The sequence below is a fragment of the Macrosteles quadrilineatus genome, unplaced genomic scaffold (assembly GCF_028750875.1).
Source record: "Macrosteles quadrilineatus isolate MER2022 unplaced genomic scaffold, UCM_ALF_1.0 Scaffold_1__1_contigs__length_201487025, whole genome shotgun sequence".
NCBI lineage: Eukaryota > Metazoa > Arthropoda > Insecta > Hemiptera > Cicadellidae > Macrosteles > Macrosteles quadrilineatus.
In genome coordinates, this window is record NW_026542594.1 from 120,665,593 (window position 1) to 120,689,046 (window position 23,454).

At 33.5% G+C, this 23,454-nt stretch overlaps 1 protein-coding gene across 1 annotated transcript in view; it reads left to right on the forward strand.

Moving 5' to 3' along the window:
- The window catches only part of LOC128983975 (autophagy-related protein 2 homolog A), a 250,121-nt gene that overhangs the window by 56,824 nt on the left and 169,843 nt on the right, over positions 1–23,454 (forward strand). Inside the window, exons 6-8 of the mRNA XM_054403259.1 lie at positions 792–917; positions 16,757–16,869; positions 23,191–23,327. Coding sequence (XP_054259234.1) covers positions 792–917; positions 16,757–16,869; positions 23,191–23,327 — 376 coding nt within the window. The remainder of the gene's footprint in view (positions 1–791; positions 918–16,756; positions 16,870–23,190; positions 23,328–23,454) is intronic.

The following is a 23,454-nucleotide window of genomic DNA, read 5'->3' on the forward strand; positions in this document are numbered from 1 at the left end:
ATTCAAAAACGAGTTTAAGATGTATCTTTTACAAAAACAGAGTTTGAGTCTATTTCTGAATATTTGAATAACAGTTAAACATTTTTTTATTAGAGTAGGCCTACATTTATTTAGTTTATAGGAATGTTTTGTAAATCTAGTTTTAATAATGGACAATGTCACCTGTTTCATCAGCATTGCTGAAAACTTGAAATGTATTGTGACAATAAAGGAATATTTCATTTCATTTAATTTATTTCATTAGGCCCCCAGTGCCACGAGACTATCAGCACGGATCGCATTACATCTTAGTCTAGGGCCCCCCTCACTTGGTTCTGTAGGTGGACCAACACCCAGTGGCAGAAGGTAGCTCTCCGCAGCTAACAAGTGAGAGTTGGAGTTTAGGTGTGGCTAATCTGCGGAACCAACCCCGCATGCGAGGTTTGGCCGGAACAGCGCGAAAGGTTCTCCCACTCCCTAAGCCCCCAAACCTTCCGATCTCCCGGCTGCTCTTTAGTCCCTGGCTCGCTTGATCTGTGGTGGGAGTCGCAAGAGATGGTTTTCTCCACTACTTCTTCCTCTCCCACTATCTCGCTTTCTCCCGCTACTCAGATTTAATTTGAAATTTCGGGTTAAATAAATCTTTTGGTGGGGGTAATGGATCATCATGATAATTTATCAAATATGGCGATTTAAATTGATGAATTTTATCAAAATTATAAAATAATATACTAATTTGTAACAGGTTTTTATAAAATAAACATGTTGCATCTTTGATTGTAAAAGATAAATGATGTTAGACATTGTTTCAGACACTGGATTCTGAATTGGACCTTTCATTAAAAACGGATACGAAACCAATCATTATTGCTAAGCTCGGAGGCCGCCAAGAAGTGAGATTGAAAATAAAAAAGGGAGAGAATATTCAAGGACCAAAGGTAGGTAATAAAACTAGCTGTTATCCACGGGCTCCATCCCGTTTGACTTCATAAGTATTAATAAAACTATTGATTGGTTAAGTTAAGCTGAAAAAAACAAAACAGAATACAGAATACAAACAAATAATCACACCTGATTTTAATTAGGTAATAAATGGAAAAAATTGAACAATTCATCAATTGTATTGAACGTTTAGTTTTATAAACGCTATGATTTTTACATCAATGTATAATAACTCCCTGGATTGCACACTCAGGTTGAAGTAGGGCTCTGAAAACGGTCTGTTGCTACCTCGCTCTGCCCGCCAGGTGTGGGGATAAAGGCATGACTCACCCTAGTGCCGAGCGTCGTGCCCGCTCTCGCCGCGTATTGCTATATTAGTTTTGTGGAAATATTACTAACAAAATTGATTGTAATGAACTTAAGGAGGTTTTATAAGCAGATATAATTAATCTAAGTACTTGCTCACACTTTACAGACTATGTATCAACAGTAAATCTCAGAAGAAATTTAGTGATGTTATTTATATTTGAACATTGGCCAGAACAAAATATCACAACAATTATTTGATCACACAAGCATGTCATCATTTGCTGCTGTGAGCCCCAATTATTATTGGGAGACTTTGCAACATGTAAGAATAGACATTTTGTTTATTTTACTGTATGTTTCTTTCTGATACTGTGATTAACGTGTTTCAAAAATATATTATATGTTGTTAAATAAAAGGAGTGTATAATATTTTATGCCAATATCTCCAATTCATTGATTATTCTCAGTGAAGTAAAATAATTACAAAAAATATTTCCTCAGGTTAATATTAAATACTACTGTAAATCCAAAATTTATTCTTTGATTCAACAAATTTTTTAAAAACTAGACTAAGGTAAGCAATAAAATGCATAAACATACGCTTGTAAACTTAGTTACGCATTCTTCATAATGTAAAGACATATTTGGTGTAATATAATGATAATTAAATACCAGAAACTTAGTATTTAAATCCCGTAAACTGATGTCTAGCCGGTCGAGCTCCTAGCGCCAATGCCGCGCCAAGCGATTTTTGCCTATTTTCAATCGCTTAAAAATAATACAAGCAAACTCTGTATAAAAAAAACTTCAAATAACAAATAATATTCATCCTTTATCCTAAAACTTTGCCGCAAGAGTTTTTTTCCTGACCAAAAAATAAAAAATTTCCTTGCCTACTACATTTTTCATTTTTTTTATTGGTGTTAAAAAACTATCATCAGTTTTAATTTGCCAAAATAAATTATAAAAAATATGTTAAGGTTGAAACTAACTACATAGTAATAAGCACTGGTTTTTACAGAAAAAAAATGTCAATTTGAAATTTTATGTTAACAAATAAGTGTAGCAGAGCAGGTTGAGTGAATGTATGTTTGTGTAAATCAGAGAGGTTCATTCGGCCCGTCCGCCTCAGTATCCCACCAATTCAAATGGTGGGCACATACCATTTTTCCACCACACAGCGTGATATCCAGTAGAGCATTATACATCGGTGGATTTTTATTTGAAAGCGGGTAGTTCTTATGTGGTAAGAGTTTATAAAAGAAAGTATATTGCATCTACAAACGACTGTTTAATGATTTGAGGAGGGACAATGTTACTGTTTTGCCTAGTACTGTATGAATAAGAATGACTAACAAATTTTGAAGGGTATTTTTTTTACATAAAATAGTTTTAAAAAATCTTCATGGATGGCAATGGTAGAATTTTAAGTTTGTAAAAGTTTTCTTTACATGATTCATCTTAGATATTTACTCAAGGGAGGTACAGAAGAGCCTTCAATGACGTCAGCTGTCGGATCTCCTCTTAAGGAACACCATTACCGCAACGATACGGAATTCAGTCATCGGCCTCGGTGGTGTAGAGGATAGCGTGTCCGGCTGATAATCCGAAAATTTACTTATTAAATTAAATTTAATTATTAAATTAAACTGTCATAACCTAACCAAACTAACCAAACATGCTGATAATGAAAAAATCGAATGAAGTTTTTACTAATCTAAAAAAAAACTTTTGTTCATAAAATAAAATTATAAATGCCTAAAATTCAATTTTTTTATTTTTTAATTAAACTGTCATAACCTAACCAAACCAAACAAACTTACTGATATGAAAAAAATTGTTGACAAAAAGTTAGTGCTGCCATTGGGATTCGAACCCAGCACGGCAGCACTAACTTATTGTCAACAATTTTTTTATCATATCAGCAAGTTTGGTAGGTTTGGTTAGGTTATGACGGTTTAATTTTATAATTACAAAATTATCAAATTGAATTTTAGGCATTTATAATTTTATTTATGAACAAAACTATTTTTAGATTAGTAAACCTTCATTCAATTTTTTCATTATCAGCACGTTTGGTTAGTTTGGTTAGGTTATGACAGTTTAATTAAATAATTGAAACATTTTAAGATTAATTTTATAATTTTTCTTAATTTTATAATTAACTAGGAGTGAAGTAAAAATTACGCACTGTTCTCTCTACTGCTGTTAACGGAAGAATTTTGAACTAAACTATGATGTCATCGTTGCTTCATTTGTACCTCCCTTAAGTCAGACCCTTCATGTTATTGCAATCCTAGTATGGCTCTTAGGGCTTTATCTTTCCAGACGAAAGCTTACTGTATGACAATATCTTTTAAGGCCCAATTTCACAAAATTCTCGCTAACGATGGTTTAGTTAATTTTTGGTAAGAACTAACCGATGATATAAACCACAGTTAAGGAAGTCTGGTTTCACATACAAAAACGCGTCAAAACTAACGCTGGTTTTATAAAGGAGGGTTAAGAGTAAAATTCAGGTGGCAGTGGCAGTGATCTGTCATAATACCAGGCTATTATGGGAGCAAGTAAACATAATCTAGAAAATAAATCAGTGTTTATGAGGTAGTGAAAAACACTGGAGAGAAGATAACAGGAATACAATAGAATCTGAGCAACAAGAACAAATAACAACAGAGAACAAGAATAAATAGCAAAACAATTAACATGAGTAAATAAAGGCAAAGCAATGTTGATGAAACATATCCAATTGAGGAACAAATTGATTGAGTTTAGCAGTCAAGTCAAGATTCAAAATAAAACTTTTTACAAGGAAGTTCAAGATTCTGTTTGTTAACTAACCAGTTTCTTGGTACATTTGAAGTAGTGAAAAAAAATCGGAGGCAACAGAGTTACAAGAAAGAGACACAATAAAGATAACATCAAAATAATGATCTTCTATAGGTACTAGCAGAATAATGACAATATAGGTTTAGTTATTTTCCTTAATAACGTCTGACCAAACGCAAAACAATTATTGTTTGAATGTTGGGTTAGGGTTACCCAAATCCGGGAAAAGGAAAAGGGAGCCTATTTTTTTCAAACAATGAAAAAAGGAATTTGATAATGTTGGTATAAAAATACTCTTTTCAGTCAGGATAAAAGAGTAGCTCTTGATCACCAATCAGCTCAACGCGATCGCTGATCACATACCTAGAGATACACCTTTACTAAAAACCTTGTGGGATAACCTAAAGCAATGTTGCCTAAAGAAAAAGACAAAACGTTTTGATAGTTCATATCTAGTAATAAAATCAACTTCGTCTTAATCAGTGGCGTACCGACGGGGGGGTGGCAGGGGCGGTCCGCCCCAGGCCCCACACCAACATAGGCCCCCAAATCAGGGCCGTATTCCCCTAACTTCAAACACGGCCATTGCCGAGGGCCTCTTGGCCTAGGAAGGGGCCTTACTTGGGTCTCAAAAATTGGAAAATAAATTTTGCTGTTGAATATAATAATCTTGTAATATTTCATGTCATTTCATTCATTATTTAGTATTAAGTTTCTTAAAATGTTAACTTTTATTCCTACACCTTTGTTAATAATCACTCCTCAGAAAAGCTGGCCTAATATTCGTTTTCCTAATTTATATAATTTCATTAATATGTTCAATTAATCATTAATAATATTCATTCAATAGCCTATAGGCTATATATTTTTTTTACAAAGCCCACAACTTAATTATTTATTAAATATGTAAGAGAATTGCAATGTTGCTGCTTTAGCCTAATCAAAGCAGATTATGGCTGTCCAGTTGGTAACCCAGAGTTTGTGGGTAAAAAATGGAGCACATGAAATGCTTGATATCACCCCACTTTTCAGGATTCTCTACGGCGAAAATTCGTTTGATTAGGGGGATGTCTCAAATCAAAGAAATAAAATTACCCAACTTAAATTACTTAACACAGGTTATCAGTAAGGTAACAGTTTTCTTCAATTCTCAATGCTGGAAAAACGTTGTTGCAACATGTTAACTCGAATTGAAGCAGATTGTTTAGCATTCATCAGAAGTTATCAGTTAAAACTGAGAGCAGAAATAATGTAGGTGAGCCATGGCGACGCAAATAGAGGTATTTAAAATTAGTTTCTAACAAGTGTTTAAACAACTTCTAAGATGTAACTAAAATTACTCGAATTTAAGCATAACGTTTTCCTCGGCGTTATGTTTCATACTATGCGGCTCATTGAGCCGCACGGGTTCTCTAGTTTCTTATGATATCATTTCAAAATTAGTCCTTAAGGAATCAAAATTTAAGAAGCAGTGAAAGTGATCCCATGTGTTCAACAATGAATTATGTGAACATTGAAATTGAAAGAAAAGGAAGCCATTGGAGAAGTTGAAACTGTTAGTTAGAAGGAGTCTAAATTTTATCTAAATCAAATTCATTCATCAAGAAGACCAGTTTATATCAAGTTATATCACAGTAGCATAAACCTCAAGAGGACTCAACTCCATCATTGTTATCTGAAAAATTAAGTATAAACTTTCCTTTAAACTCTTTTAATTCAGTGCTAATTGGACTTACCTTTTGGACAACATCAAAATTAGATTTTCATTGTTGAGATTTGTAAGTTTAACACCTTAATTAGGCCTATTTGGACACTATTCAATTTATTAATTATTAGCATTCAAGCCAGCACGACACCCTACCCTGAGATATATCACATCTAAATTATTTGAACCTTTATTATTCAAACTTATATTTTGTTGCATTTTAATTTCAACCCCAAACACCATTGTCAATCCTTTCATTGTAACGTCAAGCCTTTTCTCATTGCATGTTGTTCATTTGTTTAAATAAAATACCTTTTGTAATTCATATATCTGCGACGCTGCTTTCTGCACTGGAAAAAATATTACAGGTGCAGTGCAGTCGCAACCGTTTGCCGGGGATAGCTCAGCCTACAATGGCTGGGTAAAGTTCCAGGGTCTGCGACAAGGTCAGGGAAACCACTAGGCCAAAAGCCGGGTCTAACCGGTATAGGACTGGCTCATACACGGGCACTGTGAACAAGTCAAAAACAAGTCACCAAAACAAACGTGCAATAATCACTACCATGCCTACGCCGATTCTCCACACTCCTAGGGGGTCGTTGCTGACTACGCAACTCGGGCTTCGTCCTAACTATCCAATAGTTAAGCCCAGAGTGCCTAAAACACGGTGAGTTACACGACGACTTGCCAATAAAAACCACAACGCGAGTTATCACCAGGCGGGGTCTACTAGGCCACTATAATCCAATACACAACTCTTATTGCCCAAGCTAACAATCAAACAGTTCACTCAATAATAATACCAGATAACAATACAAGTGCACTATAGGTAGAGTGACTACACCACTAGTAGCTGGTCTCAATAAATACCAAGCCAAACAAGCAAAGCTAAATGGCAATTGCACTACTATTAAATTATTGAGCTACTTAGTACAGATAAATAAATATTAAATACGTTCCAAACACTAGATAAATATATTATCATTATCTGATAGCCGGTACTCCGCTATCCAAGCTACCAAGATAACGTGTTGGATTACCAAACAAGCTGTTCAGGTTAAATTAAAATAATCAAATGAATAAACAATAACAACCCTACTACTGCTACTGCTACTACCAACTTTATGTTACTTAGCTGGGCTTCTGTTAATAGGCTAATAATATTAGCTAGAGATATAAAGTCAATGCTACTGGCCTACCGGCTCCTTAACCAAAATCAAAAGAATGTCGTCCACTCACCAGTAGTGGGTCTTAATACCCAACTCGACACCGACACTCACTGTCCACCAGTCTCACCAGTCACACCAACGTACACGCCACTCGTCTCCACAGGACACCAACACTAGTCTCCTCACTCTACGAGATCCACCACTAGAATGTCTCTCTCGGCTATCCAGTAGTCCCAGGATACCCAAGCTTATCCGAACTGATAAGCCGGGTCAAAGGGCGCTAGCCAGGTTCGCCGCCGCCGCTTGCTTACCTCAATAATCAGTGATCGGCCAAATAGCAAATATTTACCCCCCTAGGGAAAATAGCTTGTTACATATCTTTGTCAACTTATTAACTTTAAACATTTGTAGAATAGGCCTAGCCTAAAATGAATATTGTAAGGTGAGTTTACAAATTGGCGCACCAACGTGTTGGCTTGAATAGCTCATTAACTTTATTGCAATTATCACTATAACTAGCCTATAAGTTTGTTAGATTTAGGAGTTTGCATTGTTAACTTGTCCCGTAATGGCCCTTGTTTCCCAAAATAATCAACACAACAACATCGCATCTTTAATAACTACGCATGACCTAACAAATTTTACATGAAAATGTCGGAAAATAAATATAATTTACGGCCTAAACGAAACTACCCGTCTCTGGATAGAATGTCGAGTTCAAGCGACGACGAAGACGACGACATAAATGACAAAACACACAACAGCCATTTTGAGCAACCAGCAGAACAACAAACCCAAGAAGAAGCCTCAAATTTCAACGACCACCGGATTCATGTTCACCGGATCCATTGACCAATCAGACAGCGTTGATCATTCGACTTTACCCGCCTTTGTTCCGCCACACGAACTGCCTCTAGCCGAAACGCCATCGACCAAAAACACAATTGTGCCGTCGTGCCGAATGCAGCCGGACCTAAACGACATTCCCCGAACCTCGTCAAATGTGATAGACGATATTGCAGACAGCCGTCGAACAGCTGATATCATTCAAACACAGTCTCAATCCGTTCATAATGTGAATCACGAGCTCCTTACACATTCCGACACTTCAACTGATGAATTAAACGTCACAAATCTTCCAGTACAGACACCCACAATCGATATGAACATGTTAGTTAACCTTATGACCAACTTGAGTAATAAGTTTGAACAAACCAGTGCTGAATTAAAGTCAGAAATAACTGCAGAATTAAAGTCAGAAATCCGTGAAACTAAAAACGAAATCCGTGAAACTAAATCAGAAATCCAAGAAATAACAAAACTGCAGATTAATCAAACTGAAGCTAAACTAATTCAAACATTTAACAATAAAATAAACGAAACCTACCAACAAATCCAAGCTTGTAGAAACGCATTTAAATCACAAATACGTGAAACTAGAGAAAGTCAAATTGAAATAAAGTCAGAAATAAATGCCATAAAATTAACACAAAGTATTTTAACTGAAGAAACAGCTAAATTAAATGATCGGCTAATGTTAAAAATTGAAGACTCTCAAAATCAGTTGAAGCAATTTGTTGTTCACAGCATATCAAAACAACAATCTGATTCCGAAATAACGCATAACAAATTCCAAGAACAAATCATCTCAACAGTAAAATCACAGATAGAAGAACATAAATCTAATTTTGAGCAGAAAATAGAAGAAATCACAGTTAAAACACAACTTGACAATGAGCGTAACTTAAACATAAATTTAACTGCCCTACAAAATGAAGTATTGCCTAAAATCACCCTACAAACTAGATTAATTGAAACACAACAGCTCGAAATTCAGACTCTCAACCAAAATTTAATCAAATGTGAGTCTGAAGTAAACAACTTAAAGCAAGCTAACCCAAAAAATGGACAAGCAGGTGCGATTCAAGTAATCTGTAGCGGTAATGAGAATAATGATCGTCAACTGCCGAAATTTAATGGACGAAGAGGTAACCCAATGGAATATCTGCGCAAACTTAAGCGATATTACGAGAGAGGGATCGAAAGGAATATGAACTGCAATCAAACTGAATACCTTAAAGACCTATTGGAAACGTCATTTGAAGGACCCGCATCCCGATGGTTGCAACTAATCAGATCAGACATTCTTGATTGGGACCATTTTGCTAAGGAATTTGAGTGCAAATATTGGAGTCAAGCCGTCCAAAGAGGAATAAAAGCCAAGATTGAGTCCGAAAAATATCGAGCGAATGGAATCTTGAGCCGTGCGGAATATTTAACCGAACGAGTACTTTTATTGCAATCCATCTCCCCTAGTTTAAGTGAAGAGGAGATTGTATCATTATTGGCAGAGCGATTCGATTCAATCATCCAGGACAATGTTAATGTGCAAAATATCACCACAATAAGAGCCATGGAACGACTTCTACAGAAGGATGACATTCGAGACGGACCTAAGAAAGTTAAGAGCTACAACAACAGTCATCAGAACAGCAGACCGTCTAGCCCTAACATACAGAACCCGCAACGTTACCATGATCGATCTACTAACCAACAAGCTTACGTGCCTAAGATGAACCGCCAGAACTTCCAATACAGCGATAACTATGTACAGAACAACCAACATCGTAGGAATCAACAAAATTAACGATACAACAGAAACAATGGTAATGAGTCCCAACAGTACCAACGGGTGCACCGAGACTACAAACCATATCATCGTGACCACTACCCGGACCGGAACTATGGCCAAAACTACAAATATAATCAGAATCATCCTACCAAGGAACAAAACCAACTATGTGCGATGTATAGGCAAAATTCCAACTCGCCTAATAACCCGATTACTCCACCCATGGATCCACAACTAATCAGCCACCATTCAAGTTCTCGTGTTTCACGATCTCCACAGAGGTCGGAAAACCACTCGGCGCTGTAGATTACGGCCGAGAAAGAATTATGTCAACTGATTCTTCGTTGAATACAGCTACAAAATACGAAATCCTCGGTCAATCTAGGAATCATATACTTAACCATATACAGACAAATAATATATTATGTGATAAAAACTTTCTCTTAAAAGATGAATCCGAAACTAATGTCAAAAAAAATTACATTCAAATTAACTGCCCAGAAATAAACATAAAATTAAATAATATCAACACAAATGCCTTAATTGATTCAGTTTCGTCAGTTACTTGTATAGCCGAATCATGGTTTCAAGAAAACAGAATAAACCTACAACCATTTGAAGAACTCCCTGTAAATAATACCGTTATAAAAACTGCTGTAGGAGAAAAGAGTAAGCGTGTTTCCCGAACGATATATGTCCCAACCACAATTAATAAACATACCATGCTTACTGAATATTTAATAGTGCCAAACTTAATAAAGCCAGTCATCCTTGGAGTCAATGTACTATCCGCCCTTAAAATGGATTTGAATTTTAATACAAATGAAATCAATATGCAAATCAACAATAATAATGTTACAGTGAAGTTTAATTTGTGTCATCATGAAGGACAAATATGTCAAATAGTAGTTAATAATAATAGCCATAGGCCAAATAATAATATAGATGATAATTTTGATAATATGATGTACGATGTGTACCACAATAACGTAATATATAATGAGTATGATAGCACAACACACAACTTCAATGATCAACAAAGTAATCCATCAAAGGACACCACATTAACATTTGAGGAGATTAATACATCATTAGCACCAAACACATGTATCACTCAGGAAGAACAAACAATTCTAAGTCAATTATTAAATAATTACAAACACATTTTCTCTGAACAACCAGGCATATGCAATAAATATTCTCACGATTTGCGAGTAGATAATCCGCAACACTTTAAAAGCGCAACTTATCCTGTACCACAACAATATCAAGATGCAGTACAAAAAGAAATTGATAGGATGGAATCCTTAGGAGTAATTGATAGGAGTAAAAGTACATTTATCAACCCGATAATTCCAGTCATTAAGAAAACTGGAGAAATCAGATTATGTCTTGATGCCCGAAAAGCAAATGAGATTATTAATCCTGATTTTGAATGCAACAGAAGTGTAAATGAGATTCTTGGGAAATGTAAAAATGCAAAATTCATAAGTAGTATTGATCTTACCGCATCATATTGGCAAATACCACTTACTGAAAATTCCAAACAATATACAGCATTTCAATTCAGAGGCAAAACCTACCAATACACTGTAACACCATTTGGTATCTCTACCTCACAAGCCGCCTTGGTTCGAGCACTAGGCAATGTATTTGATTCAGAGGCTGAAGATTTTACTGCAATTTATGTAGATGATATCTGTATAATTTCACCCGATTTTGAGTCACACATAAAACATCTAGAATATATATTTAAGAAATTAGAAGAAGCCAACATGACAGTTCGATTCAATAAATCAAAGTTTTGCCAAAATTCTGTACCATTTCTAGGGTACACGTTAACAAATGATGGACTTCAAATGGACCAGAACAAAGTGGAACCCATATTGAATTTCCCTACCCCTAAAAACAGAACTCAACTTAAAGCTTTCCTTGATTGTATAAATTATTACAACAAGTTCATAGATAAATTTTCCGCAACCACACAACCCTTGATGCGACTAACTTCAAAGAAAAACAAATTTGTTTGGACCAAAGAAGATGACGTCACCTTTATGAAGATTAAAGAACTATTTCTAAAAACTAACACCTTAACACATCCTGACCCATCTAAAGAGTTCTTCTTACAGACTGATGCTTCCGACTATGCAATAGGTGGACATTTATATCAGTTACGAGAAAATGGAGAGAAAGCTGCCATCATGTTTATATCAAGAACACTTCAACCATTCGAACAGAGGTACACTACGACTGAAAAGGAACTCCTTGCCATAATTTATTGTCTACAGAAGTCTCGATATATCATCCTTGGAACAAAATTAACTATTATCACAGACAACCACGCACTTACTTTCTTAAAATCTTGCCGCCTATTAAATAACCGATTAGCCAGATTGATACTCACTATACAAGAATATAACTTTGAAATTGTTCATTGTAAATATATAGATAACATTACTGCTGACACACTAAGTCGCCTTTCAATCGACCAATCCACTATCTCATATAACAATCCAAAGGAATTAACAATTCACTATATTGAAAACATCCCCGATCAACAACTGAAGAGTGCATTACGAAATCTACCACAACTGCAGAGAGAAGATATTAAACTACAACCTATAATTGAAATACTTGAAGAACAACCAAATTCAGATTTTGCACAGAAACTATCCAATAATTTCCGCATCTATAAAAATACTCTTTATCAAAAGTTAAGAGACAAATGGTTGATTGTTGTTCCTAATTGCATGATTAAAGATCTCATATGGGAATGTCATCTGTTTTACCTACACTGCGGAGCCAAAAAATGCTTTCAGTTATTACAAGAAACTTTCATATTTCGTAACATGAATCGAACTATAAGGAAATACCTATCTACATGCGATACTTGTCAGAAATGTAAGATCAGTAACCAACCATTGATGGCTACAGTGAAAGGAGTGCTATGTACAGGAAAGAATAAACAACAACTTGCCGTTGATATCATCGGACCTCTTCCTACCAGTGTGTCAAACGTTAAATATATTCTTATAGTCATCAATATATTCACAAAATTTGTAAAATTATATCCCATGCAAAAAGCTAGTACTAAGACAATATTAAACAAGTTATTTACATTGCACTTCCCAAATTATGGATATCCAAAAAGAATCCAGTCAGATAATGGAACCCAATTTAAGAGCGGAGAATATATTCATAAGATGGAACAAAATAATATTGAATTAATCTTTAATCCCGTGTACCATCCATGCTATAATCTTGCCGAAAGACCGATTCGAGAAATAAAGCGATGTTTGCGCACATATTGCTCCAATCAACACAAGAAGTGGGCAAAATATATCCCTGACATTAATGCAGGTCTCAATGAGCTTTACCATGAATCAACCGGATTCACACCCAATGAATTACAATTTGGTGTTAGAGATCGCCGATTTTGGGAGAAATATTTATCTGAAAATCCATTCAACACCGAAACCCCTATAGAACAAAATCTTCTGATTGCTAAGCGTAGGTTGGATACCAAAAGACTCAAGAGATCAGCAAAATTAAATCAAAATCGAAAACCTCAAACATTTGACAAAGTATTAATAAAAACACATCCCCTCTCCAGAGCCATCTATGGAGAAACAGCAAAACTTTTCGAAGTTTATGAAGGACCGTTCTTTATCAAGCAAATATTAGGAAAATCCATGTATCATGTAACAAGAGAGAATGAAGATATTTTACTCGGACCATATCACATATCTGCTTTAAAACGATACATAGAACCAATTATAGAAGAGGAGATGGCAAATGGTGAAGAAGATCTCAGCGACATAAACTCTCAAAATATTGTGTAAATAAAATCCTCTATTCAATCCATGATCATCGAGTGTCACAAATTATATTAGAGGAGATCGTCATGAACCTTAATTGTGAGTGCGTGTACCCTTTCCCCATTTCCCAAGTGAAAATTGTGAGAACATATCCTTAACATTGCTTCTATTGCTATTCCCCTTGTGTCAGGTCATGAACTATCTTAACCCTCACTAATTTCCCCATTTATGTTTTGTTCCTGTGTTTATGTAAATTTAGATTAAGAAGTTTCTAATCATCCAATAATATCAATCATTTAATGTGACCCATAACTAGCTTTAAATATGATTCATACTAAATGATTCATGAATTCCATTTCATATTCGTTCGAAATTTGTCTTTCATTCCATATCATACAAATTTCTGAGGAGATAAATTGTAATATTTCATGTCATTTCATTCATTATTTAGTATTAAGTTTCTTAAAATGTTAACTTTTATTCCTACACCTTTGTTAATAATCACTCCTCAGAAAAGCTGGCCTAATATTCATTTTCCTAATTTATATAATTTCATTAATATGTTCAATTAATCATTAATAATATTCATTCAATAGCCTATGGGCTATATATTTTTTTTACAAAGCCCACAACTTAATTATTTATTAAATATGTAAGAGAATTGCAATACATCAAAATTTCTTATAACATCATTTCAAAATTAGTCCTTAAGGAATCAAAATTTAAGAAGCAGTGAAAGTGATCTCATGTGTTCAACAATGAATGATGTGAACATTGAAATTGAAAGAAAAGGAAGCCATTGGAGAAGTTGAAACTGTTAGTTAGAAGGAGTCCAAATTTTATCTAAATCAAATTCATTCATCAAGAAGACCAGTTTATATCAAGTTATATCACAGTAGCCTAAACCTCAAGAGGACTCAACTCCATCATTGTTATCTTCAAAATTAAGTATAAACTTTCCTTTAAACTCTTTTAATTCAGTGCTAATTGGACTTACCTTTTGGACAACATCAAAATTAGATTTTTCATTGTTGGGATTTGTAAGTTTAACACCTTAATTAGGCCTATTTGGACACTATTAAATTGATTAATTATTAGCATTCAAGCCAGCACGACACCCTACCCTGAGATATATCACATCTAAATTATTTGACCCTTTATTATTCAAACTTATATTTTATTGCATTTTAATTTCAACCCCACACACCATTATCAATCCTTTCATTGTAACGTCCCTTTCCATTGTAAGCCTTTTCTCATCGCATGTTGTTCATTTGTTTAAATAAAAGACCTTTTGTAATTCATATATCTTTGTCAACTTATTAACTTTAAACATTTGTAGAATAGGCCTAGCCTAAAATGAATATTGTATGGTGAGTTTACAATCTGTTCTCACAATCACCGGAAGTGTCCGCAAAGATTGCGCGATCGAAAATCACGACTCCAAGCGATCGCGGGTGACGATCATAAGGTCTTGCAACCGCAAAATATGTTCCATGTTCACGATTTCGCCGCTATTGCGGGGGACGATAATGTTGTCCACGCGTTCGCCGGAGATGTTAACGATTTCGGCATGTAGAATATATCCCTGCGTCCGCGAAAGATGTTCACTATTCCACCGTAAACATAGAACATGTTTACGATTGCTCCGCGGTCTCGGAGATAACCCGCGCAACCGCGGGAGACAGAGATTACGAACCCACAAACAAGGACGCTCACGATTTCGTCTTCGCCGAGGACAATATCGTTCTTTTTTGCCCCGATCACAGAAGTCGTTTGGACCAATTATAGTAAAATATAATGTATGATATAAAGATAGGCTAATATAATTATATAATGTATTTTATACAAAAATAGTAGGCCTATCTCCTAAATAAAAAAAATTGAAATAAATGTCAGAAAAAAAACCTGATTTGTGTTACTTCTTGGAGTGCTCGTGCTTATTTTGAATCTCCAACTCATAAAAACTTAAAATGTTAAAAACTTAAAGGAAAATTTAATTTAGCATCATTCAATTTTTCTCAAATACAATAATAGATTACAATTAAAATAGTTGAAGTAAGCTAATTTAATCAGTGATACAAAATACATTAAAAGCGTGTATTTTCTTTTTAGTTCTAATCACTGTTTAGGGTTACTATTTTAATAAACACCATGGTACCCTGTTTAAAATAATATTAAACATAAAATGATTTTAAACAGGGTAGGTCTACTGTGGTATTTATTATTTCACTTGTATATATATGTATGTAAAAAAGGCCCTCTCATCTAAGCCGCCCCAGGCCCCCAACTATGACAATACGCCACTGGTCTTGATTATTAAAATCATTAACCCTTCCTATTATCCACCTAGTTCGGGGAATAACATCACTACCACTCTTCATCACTATCACTTTCAAAAGCTAATTCCTATTGTATGCTCTTCTAGAATTTAGCCTTTCTATATAAACTTAAAACTTAAGGCCAGATGATATTTACTTAACGAAGGATTAAAGAAGTTAACTGGTCAAAATTGGGCAGTTAATTATCTAATGACGAGTTAGTCTAAACTAGCTCTAACGGTGAGTGGTGAAATACCATTTCGTCAGTTAAGAGTTAACTGCAGTTAGAACATGGTTTAACGGCGGTTTATGTGTTTGGTGAAATCGGGCCTAAGTCAGTAAAAAAAAACCCTAATGTAGAGAAAACAACATTAGACTTTTAATTCAATAGAGCTACTTAATCATACGTGAAGAAGCTATTGCCACATACACTTTCCTCTAAGAACAAATGTTGTTTAATTTTTTCTTAATTCAATTTGAAGAATCCTTTGGTTGTAGGAACTAAAAAGACCCAGTTTATTGTATCCAATCTTCAACCAACATCGACCATGTACTAGTGTTGGACACTACCCACCTGGCTGTGAAAACACACAGTTCCTTTGATAGATGTATTTCTTCTTGGCTACGCTTCTGCTCCACCCTTGCTGAACAATCCATTGTTTTTAACTTTTTGCAAGTCTGGCCACATTTGAAGTAGGAACAGTGTTCCTCATCTTCCCACCGAAAGCAACCTGGACTATAACTGCAGCATAGGGGAGTGGAGCTATACGCTAATAAGGCCAAATCAAATCTTGATTTTTTTCAGAATGTTTTTCAATCTCAACTGTTGGTTTGTATCCTACCACTTCCACTATGTAGGGGTGTCAACTAATTACCACACCATTAAAATATTTTTTAAGCGAGTCAAAACCTAATGTATCAAAACAAGAACCCAAAACAACATTGTGCTATTAAATAATTTGAAATATCAGCCGTCACCCTCTCAGCACAGTAACTGTAAGGTGAGTGAGGAGAATGATCGTGGTATAACTGCTATAGTCTGTGTATAACAGGTCGACCTGGAGCTGAACTTAGGCTCACTCACTGTGTTCCTGTCTCCTAGGCAGCTCCACCTCTTGTTAGAACTGGTCCACGGACTGGCAGCCCCCGATACGCAAGATGACAGGTATGCTTATGCTCAGAAGCTTGTACCATTGTTTTTACTTGTTATAACTGATTTTAGTAATTAAATAATAAATGTTGCCAATCATTTGAGAAATTATTTAACATACCTAATGAAAAGCTTAGGTTTGTACCTTATGTATGTTAATGCTTGAGTGTCTTCTTAGCCCAGTAATAAGACTTTGTTGCAGGACTTAAGTTTTAGAACACCTCTTTAGGAAAGGGAATGACCAGAGAAGGGTATTTTGATTGTCTCCCATAAAAAGTTTATATCTAGCCTCAACCAAATATTAAACATGCAAAATAGCAAATATAATATTTATTTAAATTTTCATTACAGAATGAAAACTATGTTAAATAAACAGGCCACAAGATTATAAAAAGTAAAACCAGTTTACTATAGACTTAATATTACCTTTTATTGATCTCTTCAGTCTATGGGGGCAAAACAAAACTTTAAAACAAATTAGCCACTACTGTATACCTGTGCTTTGCAACAGAGTTGTAACGTGACTACCCCACATAACAAGTAAAAAAGCTAAAAGCAATATTGACTATTAAGCTAAATACCCCCGCTGCAGCAAACCTACCGGCTAAGTGAATTTCCATTTGCCTAGATTGATTTTCAATCTTATATATTAAATACCCCCGCCGCAGCAAACCTGCAGACTAAGCGAATTTACATTTGACTGATTGGATTTACACTGAAATGTCTACTTAAAAATATAACATTTATTCCCGATTTAAATAGAATTAGTTTAAAAAGTACTTAGGTTTGCTACATCAGGGAGGGTAAAACTGTTTATTTTTGTAAAATGTTAATAGTTAGTAAGAAATAAAAACATTTTCCAAATTTGATCAAAATATGTTCATAAACAAGCAAACTACAACAGTTTACTTATTCTCCATAAGAATAACATGGGAATTTTAAATTTACAATTTTTAGGAATTTTCTCCGTAACCATCTTCAATATACTAATTTATTTGTTTTTTTAAGCTGGTTCAGAAAGAAATTGCAAAATTTTATGTTTTTTGAGTCAAAAATGGGAAAAACCTATTTTTACCCCATAAAACCCCCCATAAACCCCCGTTCCCATTATCCGATCATGCTGGATCGGGAACGCGTTCGAATAAACTTAGGTTTACACGTTTGTACCAAATTTCATCAAAATCGGATCATTTTTGCTCGAGTTATCGTGCTAACGGACACACACACACACACACACATATATATATAAATATGAAAAATAGGGCTACTATATATAAATAAAGATTAAACATTAATAAACTTAGTACCCAAGTAAAATTATTTATTAAAATATTTACTGACTATAGTTTCGGCTCTAAGGCCATTTTCAAAGTAAACAAAAATCAAAATAAGATATGTAAATAAATAAATAACATATGATATTATAAAAATTTTCTAACTTGTAACATAATTTTGTCTTCATTGATTAATTTATATACTATATGATGTGTTGTACTTATTTTCATTAATATTTTCTCAATTTTGCAATTGTTTCATATATTGGATTATTCAATTTTGGAATCATTGTATTTAAAATATTTGATTTGTTATTTTCGTAGTTCATATAAATATTAATTTCTTCTTTTACATTCAATTTTTCGGTTTGGATTTTAGTAAATGATCTGCAAAATTTTATTTCATTGATGTTTTGTTCTTCGATTTATATGCCTGTATATGTTCGTTGAATCTAACTTTAAAATTTCGATAGGTTTGACCAATGTAGTAGTTGTCACAGTCAGAACATTTAATTTTGTAGATACCAAATGCATTGTATATGTTTGCTGTATTGTTTGTTATAGGATTGTTGGTTTTATTGTGTATGATTTTAAAAATGTTATTTTTTGTTCTGTAGCTTAATTTTACCGGGGTATGTTTGAATGTTTTCCTGATTGCTTTGTTAAAATTGTTGTTGTATGGGACGCACATGAATTTCTTTTCTTCTTTGTGTTTCGAATTGTTTTCTAAGTTTGATTTTAATTAATTTCTTTTCTTAATTTTCTTCTTGATCATATTATCAATCATTTTGCTTCTATATCCATTTTTTTCAGCTAGATATTTTATAGTGTCGACTTCTTTCTTGTAATTTTCTTTATTTAAAGGAACGTTGACTAATCTGTGTATTAATGAATGAAAAGTTGCAATTTTGTGTGTCCATGGATGATTTGAATTTTTTTTGCATTATTATGTCTGTAGTTGTGGGTTTTCTGAATATGTTAAAAGAATGTTTGTTGTTTTGGATGGAAATTGTTATATCTAGGAAATTGATTTCTTTTTGTTGGGTTTCTTTGGTGAATTTAATTTTCTTATTAATATTGTTGAGATACGTTAATAATTGTTCAGATTCATTGTCATTTCCTTTAAATAAGCATAAAATGTTGTCTACATATCTGTACCAATAAACAATGTTGTTTATGAATGGATTTGTTTCATTAATAATTTTGGATTTTTCCATTTCCGTCATAAAGATTTCTGATAACAGTCCTGAAAGGGGAGATCCCATTGGTAGACCATCGAAAGACGAATCATAACTAAAGTAATTTTGCTTAACAGTTACCTCTGTAAGTTTGATAATATCATTTATTTCATTTATTTTCAATTTGTTGTGGTTTATTAGGTTTCTTTTCAATATAGATAATGTTTCTTTGGTTGGAATATTCGTATACATATTGTTTACATCGAAAGATAAGAGTAAAACATCGCTAGGAATATCTATATCTTTAATTTTGTTGATAAGATCTTGGGTGTTTTTCAAAGAAGAATCAGATTCTAAATTTACATTATTTTTGATTTTGTTGTTTAAGTATTTTGATAGTTTGTATGAAGGTGAATTTATGAAGTTTACTACAGGTCGAATTGGTATGTATTTTTTGTGGGTTTTTGGCTGTCCTCTTAAATTTGGTGCTTTTGAATTTGTTGCTTTTAATAGGATTTTATCTTTCTTATTGATACTTTTGCATTTCGTTATAGTATCATTTATTGCTTTTGAAAATCCATCCGTTGGGTCTTTCGTAAAAATTTTATATTCATTGTTTTCAAAGAAAGTTTTAACTTTGTTGTTGTATTCATTTTTAGATATGATAACAACTGAATTGCTTTTATCAGCTTTAGTTATGATTGAATTATTTTCTTTCAATTTGTCTGTTATGGATTCAATTAGTGTTATGTTTTCTCTTGTTTCTGATTTTGTTGTTTTGTTAATAGTGTTGTTACCTAATTTATCAAATTCGTGAATGAAATTAAATCTCATTGGATCTTGAACATCATCGTTTTGTTTTTTAATTGCTATTTCCATATCTATTAGATCTCTTTCAATTGTTTTAATTTTGTAATCTAAATTTAGATTTGTTTTTAAAGACTTACCTAACAGTTCATTTTCTTCATTGGTAAATTCAATGTTTGTTAAATTTTGTACTGGTTGACTGAATTGTTTCTCTATGCCATTGTTCTTTAAAATTTTATGTTTTTGTGTTTCAATTAGAATATAATTTTGAATATATTTTATTTTATTTGAAAATAATGATTTTCGGGACGGGACGGGACGGGATTTTTCATGTGCATGAAAAGAAAGTATTGAGTATTTCAGTTACCAAAAAAGGCAAAAGAAATCAATTTCAATGATTTTTGCAGATCATTTACTAAAATCCAAACATAAGTTTACTAAGATCGAAGAAAACTTAAAAATATTAGAAATTGAAAAAGACAGAGAAAAATTGAATGTAAAAGAAGAAATTAATACTTATATGAACTACAAAAATAACAAATCAAATATTTTAAATACAATGATTCCAAAATTGAATAATCCAATATATGAAACAATTGCAAAATTGAGAAAATATTAATGAAAATAAGTACAACACATCATATAGTATATAAATTAATCAATGAAGACAAAATTATGTTACAAGTTAGAACATTTTTATAATATCATATGTTATTTATTTATTTACATATCTTATTTTGATTTTTGTTTACTTTGAAAATGGCCTTAGAGCCGAAACTATAGTCAGTAAATATTTTAATAAATAATTTTACTTGGGTACTAAGTTTATTAATGTTTAATCTTTATTTATATATATATATAAATATATAAATATATATACTATATGAATTTGAACGAATGGTGTTTTTGGCCTCTAGGGACCTCAAAACGAAAAAAAAAATTACCATGAGTACTACGGTAATAGCTTATTCCCTATATGGGAAATTCGCTAAAAAATTTGGTTTTTCTTTTCCTAGTTCGTTTGGCTCTTCTACCCGACCGATTTTCATGTTTGAGGTCTCAAATTGAAGGTATGCACGCACAGATTTGCCATCAAGCATCGACATATATTTCTCTATAATCCCACTCGGCTTATAAGTAAACAAAATTTGCTCTCCATGTATTTATTATGGAATTTAAATTTGGTTTTTCTTTGCCGAGTTCGTTTGGCTCTTCTACCCTACCGATTTTTATGATTGAGGTCTCAAATTTAAGGTATGCACACACAGATTTGCCACCAAGCATCGGCATATATTTATCTATAATCACACTCGGCTTATACGTAAACAAAATTTGCTCCCCATGTATTTCTTACGGTAGTTAAATTTGGTTTTCCTTTTCCGAGTTCGTTTGGCTCTTCTACCCGACCGATTTTCATGATTGAGGTCTCAAATTGAAGGTATGCAGGCACAGATTTTCCATCAAGCATCGGCATATATTTATCCATAATCCCACTCGGCTTGTACGTAAACGAAATTAGCTCCCCATGTATTTCTTATGGGAGTTACATTTGGTTTTCCTTTTCCGAGTTCGTTTGGCTCTTCTACCTGACCGATTTTCATAATTGATGTCTCAAATTGAAGGTATGCACGCACAGATTTGCTATCAATTATCGGCATATATTTTATCTATAATCCCACTCGGCTTATAAGTAAACAAATTTTTCTCCGCATTTTTTTTTTGTGGGAGTTAAATTTGGTTTTTCAAGGATTTCACATCAAGCTTCGGCATATATTTACCTACTGTATTACTCGACCAAAAAACATAATTTGATTCATTTTTGAATTCTTGCTTCAATTCAAGATGTATTTCACCAGTTATAATTTTATAATCCTATATATTTTGGTCTAAGAACCTTCAGTGAAATAGCGGCTTTCATTTAAGCTATTCGTTATTCAAATCAGACGAGTTTCAAGCAAACACAAGGTGAATATCCAACATAAAAACTATTTTTCATAAGGTTTTTCTATGATTAAAAATCAATCTCTCCAGTATTAATTATGTTTTTTATATGTTTTAGACTCCAAATAATCAGTAAATTATAGGCTTTAATTTGAGCTATTGATCGTTTGAATCAGTTAAGCTCAAGATACTGGATTACTCAATAAAAAATCATAAATTTGATTTTTTCGTATATAATATTTATTTTAACGCTGCGGAGCAGCATGGGTCCTCTAGTTAATATATTAAATTAACAGTTATGTATCGAGTACCTAGGTTAGCTGCTACAGGGAAACTAATAAAGTGTGTTTTTTATTAAAATATCAATAGCTTAGTATGAAATAAATAAATCCGCCAAGTTCAATCAAAATATATCCATAAACAAGCCAACTACAACATATTATAATATTCTCCATAAGAATAACATGGGAATTTTAAATTAACATTTTTTTAAATTTTCTCCGTAACCAATCACCGTACAAAAACACTTTCATATACTAAATTATTTGTTTTTTTAAGCTCTTTAAAAAGGTCTGGAGAAAAATTGATTAATTATGTGTTTTAAAACCCCCTGTTAAACCCCGTTCCCATGGTCCGATCATGCTGGTTCGCGAACTCATTCAAGTTTATCCCGCCTTACACCTTCAAACCAAATTTTATCAAAATCGGACAAAAATTACTCAAGTTATCGTGCGGATGGACACATATATATATATAGATATATATATATACATATATAAAAATTTGAAGGGATGGTGTTTTTGGCCTCTGGGGACATCAAAATGAAAAAGTAAATCAGTCCCGGGCCTAGGTCTTACCATGAGACCTATGGTAATAGCTACTTCCCTATAGGGAAATTCGCTAAAACACAACATAACACAACTAAACACCTCATAACTAAAACAGTATTAAGTAGTATTAAGCTAAAAACTCTACTTTTTGGTAAAACTCCTTTTACCTAAATACCCCAATTTCATCCCTAAACGACATGGAGGTCTGGTATGGAGGCATAACCATATATGCTAGTAACTAGTGAATGTAGAGGCTGTAAAGTTGTTTTAAACACCTTTATTTTGAACTTTATATTTGTGTTGCAGCAATGTGGCCAGGTGTTCACAGAAACCTATGGAGTCAGGCGACTTTGACAAAGTAGAACAACAGCTCATGAGTCAGCTTCAGTCTGTCACCACCAGAGGTCTCCACACTCTGCAAGGCTGGTCCTCGGCACCTCTAGGTCAGAGAAATTCAATTACAATTATCTGACTTTGCCCGTTAACGATAAAAAACTGTGAGATTTTGTACAATTTCCTTGAGTCAAAGCTCAAGGAGATTGTACAAAATCTCAGTTTTTGATAGTCAGA